At 31.5% G+C, this 9,896-nt stretch overlaps 1 protein-coding gene across 2 annotated transcripts; it reads left to right on the forward strand.

Moving 5' to 3' along the window:
* Positions 1-3,879: 3,879 nt before the first annotated feature.
* On the forward strand, positions 3,880-5,819 carry LOC116014902 (xyloglucan endotransglucosylase/hydrolase protein 31-like). Of its 2 annotated transcripts, none has more exons than XM_031254861.1 (4): positions 3,880-4,207; positions 4,382-4,482; positions 4,568-4,785; positions 5,137-5,819. In XM_031254861.1, the coding sequence occupies exons 1-4, from the start codon at positions 4,003-4,005 to the stop codon at positions 5,495-5,497; spliced, it is 885 nt and encodes a 294-aa protein (XP_031110721.1). In that variant the 5' UTR covers positions 3,880-4,002; the 3' UTR covers positions 5,498-5,819. The 2 variants fall into 2 exon arrangements, with proteins under 2 accessions (XP_031110721.1, XP_031110720.1); XM_031254860.1 differs by having other exon boundaries at positions 3,881-4,210.
* Positions 5,820-9,896: the final 4,077 nt, after the last annotated feature.

Raw genomic sequence — 9,896 nt, forward strand, 5'->3', positions numbered from 1 at the left:
TCTATATATATATATATATATATATATATATATATATATATATATATATATATATATATATATATATATATATATATATATATATATTTGAAATTATGTTGCATACAATTATACAAAACCAACGTTGACATTGTACGTACATAAAGATAATGTCGTGTTCACATTAACACTCAAATAATGACAAAACGGTTGTATGCAATAGTTGTCTAGCTTGGGGATAAGGAGCTTATCTAAGCAATGACTATATAAGGAATCTATATTTATGAACTACCATATATACCCATTAATTAAGTAATCGCATTTTTACCAAATGGGCAAATGACATGTTTAAATCTTGTAATTTGTAAAGGATTAAAGATACAGAGTGATATAATTCAAAAAAAAAAAGAAAAAAAAAAAAGAAAAGATACAGAGTGATATGAAAATAGTAGATCGAATTTTGATCCTTTCCAACCAATTATGACTTTATGTAATTTTTTTTTTTTTTTTGAATACTACTAACTCTATTACAATGCAGTAATGCAGTATCTACTTTCTCAACCTATTGAAACTAGTCAGTATTGACTCCACTGAGGCTCAAACCCACCACCTCCAGTATAAAGGGAATGGTTTGATGCCACTGGACCACAAGGTCCTTAGCGATTTAATGTAAAATTTAATTATTAATATTTCACCAAAATGTGTTATTTGTAGAAAAGATTTTGGAGGTAAAACAGTCGAGTTGGTTCGGTAACCATAGGTTCTAAATTTAAATTTTTGTGGAAGTTGCTTATTGGCCTTCTCAGTTTGAACATGTCAATTATGAACAATCTAGACTGATTTATCTCCACCTTTTCACCTAGAGCGCATATTCGGGTAGTGACTACATATTTTCATGTAAATTAAAGAAGAAAATATTTTTAATTCGGTTATGTATAAGGTTGAAAGTTTATTTCATAAATTAAGTCCAAAAAATAAAGGCTTTATTTATGTTTTTTTTTTTGGGTGATGATGGAAACTTATAGCTTTAACCTGAATGTGTATACTTGGTAAACTTCACTCCTATGTAATAGACTACAAATTACATAGAGTCACAGAAGAGGTAAAACGTATTAGAAAGATTAGTACGACGAATTTATCAAGAGAGTTTTATTTATGGTTTTGAATTCTAGTTGAAGTGAGTTATTGCACGAAATCTATATGTTGTACAAATGAGGCTCATGGACCCTTCTTTTCTGGTTTTTTGCTTTTTTTGACATGCTCCTTATAAAATCAATTGGAGCCTAGCTACTTGGCTACTTGCCCTAAATTTTGCATTATCATTAGTAGTAGGCCGGACCCAAGTAGTCGACATATATGGCAATATGTTATTGTGGTTCTAAATTGAATTGACATTTGGAATTCTTTATTTATTTAAGTTGATACTTCCATCTCAATATGGTGTCGAGTTTTCTATGCATTCATATTTAATTTTAGGTGCACCAATAGACTTATAATTTAATATACTATTCATATTTCAATTTATAAAATATAGTTGTGTACTTAGGGATGTATTTAATCCATACTTTTATAAATTTAAAATTTTGGACAGTATTCAATTTATAATTTTTAAAAATCTTTTAAAAAGTGGTGTATTACTTCTTCCATAATTTGTAAATGTGTATTTAATTTATAGTTGTAACAATTTCTACAAAATTTATATAAATCTAAACAAATTTAATAAGTCATTTAAAAATTATAAAATTATTATTTTAAAATTTTACAATACGGAGTAGTATTGAATACACCTCGTTAATATTGTATTGGGCGCACCTGTTATAATCAAGATTATATTCAACGTAATGGAAAGTTGAAAATAGGGAGGAAAATGAGGCTGTGAGCAATTCTTCTGCGTGGCGATTATCAGTGTCGGCTTGTCGAGTCACGTGCATGACCTATGGTATGTTTGATTTTTTTTTTCCTCTTAAATAATTAAATTACTGATATTACAAAATCAAATAATTAATAATATAATTTTCAGTACTAAGGATATGCTTGGTACATTTTATTTAAAATAATTAGAACATAATTCATGTGTATATATATCTTGCAATAACCAGTAATACAAAGAGCGTGTACGATGAAATTTTTAAATTGAGTTGGCACAAAAGTAAAAGAAAATAAAAATGAGAAAATAAACATACACCAAATATATAAAACAAACATTTTAGGCATGTTTTGAAAAAGGTATTGGGACAATTTCTAATAAGTGTGAAATTGACCTTGCGTAAAATGTTTTAAATTCATTAATTAGTATGAATTGATCGGCCTCATCTCATTTTATTTTTTAAAAATGGATATGTTTATATTTTCGCATTAGATGATGAAAATGTTTAATTCCGTAACGTGGTCCAAATAGCAGTAGACGAAGGTAGTAGTCCTATATTATCTCACCTTAATGTGGCATGGACAAAAGATTAATAATAATGTTTGTACTCCATTTATGAGAGTACAATGATTTCATTTGATTGTATATTCTTGTCAAAAGTTTAAAGTTATCAACTAAACTAGGGACCATTACTTAGCTTGTTAATTATATGATTGGGCAAATGGAGAGTGACAACTTATATCATGAGAAAAATGGGAATAAAATCACCGACAAGTGAAAAAATAAAAGAAACAAGTCATCCTAGCTTCATGTATTAAATATAGATTTGGTTAATAAAATTTTGCTCAATTTAAGTTATTTACAATTCAAATTTTTGTAATATTTAATTTAATATTAGTATATAAAAATTATATTTTAAAAAACTATACAAAAACATGGATTTAAAAATTATAATAACATGTTAAAGAAAATAAAAAAAGAAAGAATAATTTGTTTGACGAATGAAGAATAATAAATATGATAAATAAAGATGAAGTATATATGTGTGTGTTATATATATATTTATTTTGATGTTAATTTCCTTAATCAAGTTGCTATTTCTTCTAGTTAGATTTTTTTTTTCTTTTGATAGTCCCCTCCATTTTATCGAAAAATAATAACAATAATAAAGAGATTGCTTTTACTAAAACTTATTTTTTATTGCTAAAGATCAGATTTGATTATAGATTAATGCTAGGTGCTCACTCTTTCAAACTTTCCTTCTGACATTACACTTTGATTGGATACGTTAGCTTGGGTGAGTCAATACCGAGTCAATTCACCTCCACTGAAGCGAGTATCCATGACCTCGTATTTATGATAGTCACTTCGTGCTACTAGACCACAATGTCATTGACAGTTTTATCAATTAATAATATTGAAATGACTTTTTTATGAAATCGAAATAGTGTAATATTTCACCACCAGTGATGGGTTGGTCACCGATGGTCTTGCATTAAACCTCGACTCAAGTGGTTGATTTTGGCATGTTTCAATCCGCAATTTCAAGAGGCGTTTACCTTTTTTTTTTTTTTTGAAGGAACAACTGGAATGATTTGTTTCTAATTTAGGAGATTACATTCCCGGTGATTTTAGGCCATCAATTTGTAATTAATGTACATGGTTTAATTTGTGAGATTTACTTTTCTAAATTAGGTTGAATATCATAATTAGGTTTGAGTTGTATAAATACCTGAAGATGATTTTTAAAGGGTTCGGAGCCTTTTTCAGGCAATAATATTTCACAATTCAACAGTTATTCTTAATTTCCTTAGCAAATTTTCTTAATTTCAGACCAATCATGTTGGCTAACTGTTGATGCCTAAGTCGAAAAACCAACAACTTACCATCAAAATTGTTTCTTGTTTTGAGTCTATATGTCTAACTTCCATCAACCTCGTCAGCCTATCATCAATATATTCATCCATCTCCCGTGGGACCCTGCAATAATCTTCCTATTATATATATACCCTTTGTGCATTGCTCTCAATATTCATATCCAACCACTCAAGTACACACATTGTTTATCCACATACACTTTTGTGGATTAAGTACTATCTTTTTTTCTTTTTTTTTTCTTCCAGCTTTTCCTTTTCAATTCCATCCAAGAATTGAATATGGCTCTTCAGCTACTTTCTTCTCTTCTATTTCTGGTGTTGCTCCCTTCAAGCAATGCCCAGGGTCCCCCTTCCCCTGGCTACTACCCTAGCTCTAGAGTTCGAACCCTAGGGTTTTACCAGGGTTATAGTAACCTTTGGGGTTCTCAACATCAATCTTTGGACAATCAGGGCACATTAACAATCTGGTTGGATCGAACCGGAGGTGGTACGGTCTTACATTCATTAACTGCTTCTTTCTCATTTTTACATTATAATCTTTCTTTTGTGCATATGTGTACATGTAAAGATGACACTAACAACTGAATTTGAAACTTCTCACCACGACTTATAAGTTTGTGTATCTTATCATCAAGCTAACGTGAATAATATAATACAGGAAGCGGATTCAAATCTCTCCATTCATATCGGTCAGGTTATTTTGGGGCTTCCGTTAAGCTCCAGCCCGGTTATACTGCCGGCGTTATAACATCTTTCTATGTGAGAACTGGATCAATCACATAAATAATTCTTTAAAATAAATAAATAACTATTTAATTGATATTATATATTATGTGTATGTTAGCTTTCAAACACCGAGCAGTATCCGGGGTACCACGACGAAATCGACATTGAGTTCCTGGGAACGACGCCGGGAAAGCCGTACACCTTGCAAACCAATGTGTACATACGAGGAAGCGGCGACGGCCACATCATCGGACGTGAAATGCAATTCCACCTTTGGTTCGACCCCACCCAGTCTTTTCACCATTATGCTATTCTTTGGAATCCTAATGAGATCATGTCGGTAACACTATCCTCTATTGTCTCATTCCTTTAATTTTCTTTTATATCATATCATCTGACGCGACTTCATTAACGTTAATTGATTAATTTTATAATTTTATAATATTCTTGGGATAAAAATATAGCTTTAATGATTCACTAACCGGGATTAGTTAAACACTAGACGAGTAATACTACATAAAGTAGGATTATATTAATGATTGTTCTGTAGGTGACAGGAACCCTTAATATGCTATTTTTGTCTGAAAATTGTTTGTATTCAATAAGGTCGCCCCCACACGAATCATAAAGTTTTGTAATTTAGTCTCCTAACGTGTCGGCTCACTGTTGCGGCGACGTTGACCGCAGATTTTTCGTGGACGACGTGCCGATCCGACGGTACCCTCGGAAGAGCGACGCGACGTTTCCGGAGCGGCCGATGTACGTGTACGGCTCGATCTGGGACGCGTCGTCGTGGGCCACGGAGAACGGCAAGTACAAGGCGGACTACAATTACCAGCCGTTCGTGGGGCGGTACCGGGATTTCAAGATCGGCGGTTGCGAGGCGTCGGCGGGCGCGTGGTGCCGGCCGACCCCGAGCTCGCCGCGTGGCTACACGGGACTGAGCGCGCAGCAGTACGCGGCCATGGCGTGGGTGCAGAGGAACCATAAGGTGTACGATTACTGCCAGGATCCTCGGAGAGACCGCACGCAAACACCGGAGTGTTGATGAGGATGAAGATGAAGAAAATAAGGTTTGTTTAGTACAGTTTGGATGGAGGGTGTTGAGATGGGTTCCACTTGGTAGTTGAAGCGTCCGAGCCTTCCAGGTGTGATTGGGAAATGCCATCATGATTTTACATTTCTTGTCTTGCTCTTTTGTTTGAAAAAAATTTCTGAAATATACTCTCTACACGGTTGTGAAAAAATATATTATATTATTAATAATAAAGGGTGTTAATTAGTACTGTAATTTGGCACGCTAGATTACAAATGTACAAATGTACGCATCAATGCAAATCTATATGAATTTCCTTGTGTTTTTTTGTGTACCTATGGAGTATAATATTTTGAATTTTCGTGTTCAAATGTTTTTTTATGATTTAAGCATAATAGTTCAATCAGTTTGGTAGGACCAAATACAATGATAATTGGAGAAACTAATTAGCTCGAGAAAGTAATTTAATTAGTTAAAATTTAAAATAGCATTTGGACGAATTATTATCATCAAATTAATTGTTGAGGAATAATAATTGTTATGATAGATGAACTAAATTAAGGTATAAATCTGTATATTTGTGCTTGAATAGTCATTATCCTACAATGAATGATCATGAAGGTCCATTATCTCGATTACCATGAAAAGGTCATGGATAGGCCCATTATTTCACTATGGAGGGTAGCACTCTATTCTTTTCCAATCATAATCAAATATTAAGGAATACCATATGAACACACCTGGACTCAACAAAAATCACTTAGACGCAGGATAATTGTTAGATATTTTCATTACTTAACCAAGTAGGCATACAAATTAAAGCCAATAATAGAAGATGATTGCTAGATAGCTCTGTTGAAATAAAAAGATATGCATGCATTATGAATGGTGAGTAATATATTTGCATGTCATTTTCATCTTTTATCTCTGATCTCTCTTAGCTTGCTCCCTTTCAATTCTATAAATAAGAATATCACTTTGTTATTTTTCTCTCTAAAACCAAACGCCTTTCTCTGCTGCTCAACTTCGGCTTCCACCGCCGGCCTCCGGCCGGAGCTCTAATGGAGCTTTGAGCCGGCGGTTTTGGTCACCTTCTATGTTTGCTCTCACTCTTCTTCCGCCCCGACCACCATCGCAGCTCCGTCCACCTCCGACCACCGCCACATATCTTCTTCGGTTTTCTCTCCCTTTGAATAAAATAATAGTAGGTAGGTATTGGGGTTTGTATTGGTAATCTTGAACTCCAAACCATACTTTGACTTTACCCACTTTTTATTTTCTCTATTATTGTGTTTTCCTCTCGTTAGTTTCACGAGCATTTTTCCTCTCGTTACTTCACGAGCTTTTCATTTTCATTAGCATAAATCGTTTAGTTTAATTGGTTTCGACAAGTGTTGATCTTATCCTGGGCGAGCAAAACAGAATGATGACGAAGACCCAGATCTTTGATGAAGCTTTAAGCTCCATGAAGGAACATAGCTTCATAGTTATGAAACAGTCTGCGATCCAAGTTTTCTATAGAATAGTTAGAAAAGTTGTTTCTATGTCTGACTGTAAGGAATTGTTTATCATTTCATTGATCATTGATGTAAACGTTTTATGTTATGAATTAATAAAATAGCTAAATTTACCTTAAAAAAAAGAATATCACTTTGTTAAGTGGAAGTCTGGAAGATATCTCCAAACCATCAAATTAAGATGTGATATTTTAAACTTTTTACAGTACCCTATCTATGATATGATTTGGTATTATATTGCCGCAATTCCAACAATGAAATTATACAAGCAATTCATGTAAGTGCATGCACAACGTTGAAATTATGATTACATTAAAATGATTCAAATTTTTATATATAATAAATCAATAAATGACATAAGTCATATATGTATTTACAATAGAAAGATGTTTGTCTAAGTAAAATATTGTAAATGATTTATTTATTTGTGATAAATTTGATTATTTTCTTCAAGATTTCATGTGTTGATTGGTTATATTTTATAATTGGTAAATGTATAAATAATAAATGGTATATATACTTCATAGTATAATATATATGGTTTAATTTAGTATTTAATAATTAAGTAAATTATTTTGGTGAGTAATATATTCAAGGTAAATGATTTAGTAATTTATAATTAATTAACGGAATACCTAATAGTGAAGGGTATTTTAACTTGAAAATATTAATATACAGTATTATAACCTTACATTGTGTTTTCTTAATACTATTGACTTTGTTAGAGAGTAATATCTGTTCAATATATTTTCTTCATATGTTATACCCACTAATGAGGTTTGATCTTGTGACCTCTACTCAAAAAAAGCCACAAAAATACCAATTAAGCACAAAGTACTTGGCAATTCAATGTCTTTTTGTCTTTTAATTTTTTATTTTTATTTTTTTAAATCTGAATTGAAGCTAGTAAGCCCCATTATATTTTAACGTTGTGTTATATTGGGCACAAGTCATTCCCGTTTCTTGGGCCGATGATATGAGGCTATAGGTCTTGTACAGTCCGAAATTATATCGTCCAAGGTGAAGCTGATCCAAATATTATACTTTCTTAATTGTTTTATTTGAGTATAAAAGAAAGTATGTATAAAAATATATAATTTAAAACCTCTAATTCATATCGTTGAAATGATACTTATACTAATTTTTAAAAATAAATTTACATATACATAACTTAGGTGCATAAATTTAATTTATAAAAGTAATCACTATTGTAAATACATACATTCACTATTGTATGTGTCATTTTTATATACATGTATATTTTTATGTATGTGTATTTATCATGCAAGAGGATCCTAGCCAACAATATATACATATATTTACACACACATATTTGGATTTCAACTTTTCAATATATATAAACATCTATCTTTATCGATAATTATGATTTTTTAACAATGCCTACGCAAATTTTAAGGATTGCTACAATAACTCAACAATCCACACTTCTATAGGGACCACAAGTGCCCTCCACTACTAGTACACCTCATCGTGATTTTGTCAATTTTCTATCAATATAAGTTATTAAAAGGTGATGGAATAATTTATTAGGTAGGTGCTGATTAAAGTCGTTTGTAATTTTCGAAATAATGTTTCTTACGACATGCCTCCCAATGATATAAGTGTACGTGTTTGAATTGATGGAAGCTAGAATTGAAGGAATTGAAAATGAAGATAAAAGAGTATTTCGCAATTAGTTGATAGTTTATTGTATTAGTTGTTTTGATTAGCTAGCTCATAGTATGTATTAGTTGGTTATAAAAAGGTGTTTGATAAATTAATTGTTCACTATTAACTGATATTAGATATGTAAGCTTTGTTTGGCATACCTAATTTATCAAACACTTATTTTAGTTTTTTATCTTGTCAAACAAATCAAATTTTGACAGATTAGACATTTTCCAAACACCTCCAATATGAGACAATACTGGTTTCGGCCCTAACTAAGTTGGTCAGACAGTAAGTTTGTGTCTTTGAAATCACAAGTTTAACTTCATGTTGGGATGGCTTATTCTTAGCTTCTTAGTTGAGCCGGTTAGCTACTTCACCCAGTGTCTATTCTTGAATAACGGCTTTGGATATTTTCGTAAAAGTAAAGATAAAGTATGCACAAACTAAAATTAAACTGTCATCATGAGAGATGAGAACCAATATATTCAACTGAAAAATCACAAACTAAAAATATGTAACTAATAGGAACCAATAATATAAAAATTAAACCTCATCATTAAGTATGCAAATTGTATAATTTGGTCAAAAAGACAATTAAGCATAAAGGGAGTGATTATCCCAGTTCTAATCATGGCAATAATGCCACCGTAAAACGCACGATGCGGATCTTAGGCAATTTTTAATCACAATATATAATGCATGTCATCACATGCACTTTAAAAAAAAAAAATTAACATAAATTATTTCACTAGCATTTGTGTCTCATGAGATGAAACTAACATAATAATCAAGTCTCGATTGAAACCAATTCAAAACATTTCTCAATAACGTTCGTACGTAAATGCACAACTATAACTTTAAATTCATATTGAGTTATTCTCAATATTAAGATATGATAAAACTTAAAGTTAATTAACTCTTATTCTATCTCCTTCTCCCAAGTGAGTTAATTAATTCATAGAGCAATAAAAAAGTACCACTAAAATGTAGACGCCCAATGGTTTCAGAGAAAAAAAAAAACTAAACAATGATTTTTGAACAAAATGGGAAAGCTAGTTTTTTTTTTTTTTCTAACGTTTTTATTAATGCAAATCAAGTTTTTTGTGGCCCCACATGGGTTGAAAATTGACATGCAAAACACGCGTTTGAGCTATTGATGCGCCCAGCATAGTGCGCGCACAAAAGCAAATTTTTTTAAAAAAATCTATTAGATTTTTTTTCTT

The sequence above is a fragment of the Ipomoea triloba genome, chromosome 4 (assembly GCF_003576645.1).
Source record: "Ipomoea triloba cultivar NCNSP0323 chromosome 4, ASM357664v1".
Taxonomy (NCBI): Eukaryota; Viridiplantae; Streptophyta; class Magnoliopsida; order Solanales; family Convolvulaceae; genus Ipomoea; species Ipomoea triloba.

Coding starts and splice junctions, on each gene's coding strand:
- LOC116014902 (XM_031254860.1), top strand. CDS start 4,003: ATGGCTCTTCAGCTACTTTCTTCTCTTCTATTTCTGGTGTTGCTCCCT. Junction 4,211..4,381: donor GTTGGATCGAACCGGAGGTG/GTACGGTCTTAC, acceptor AATATAATACAG/GAAGCGGATTCAAATCTCTC. Junction 4,786..5,136: donor TGGAATCCTAATGAGATCAT/GTCGGTAACACT, acceptor CGTTGACCGCAG/ATTTTTCGTGGACGACGTGC.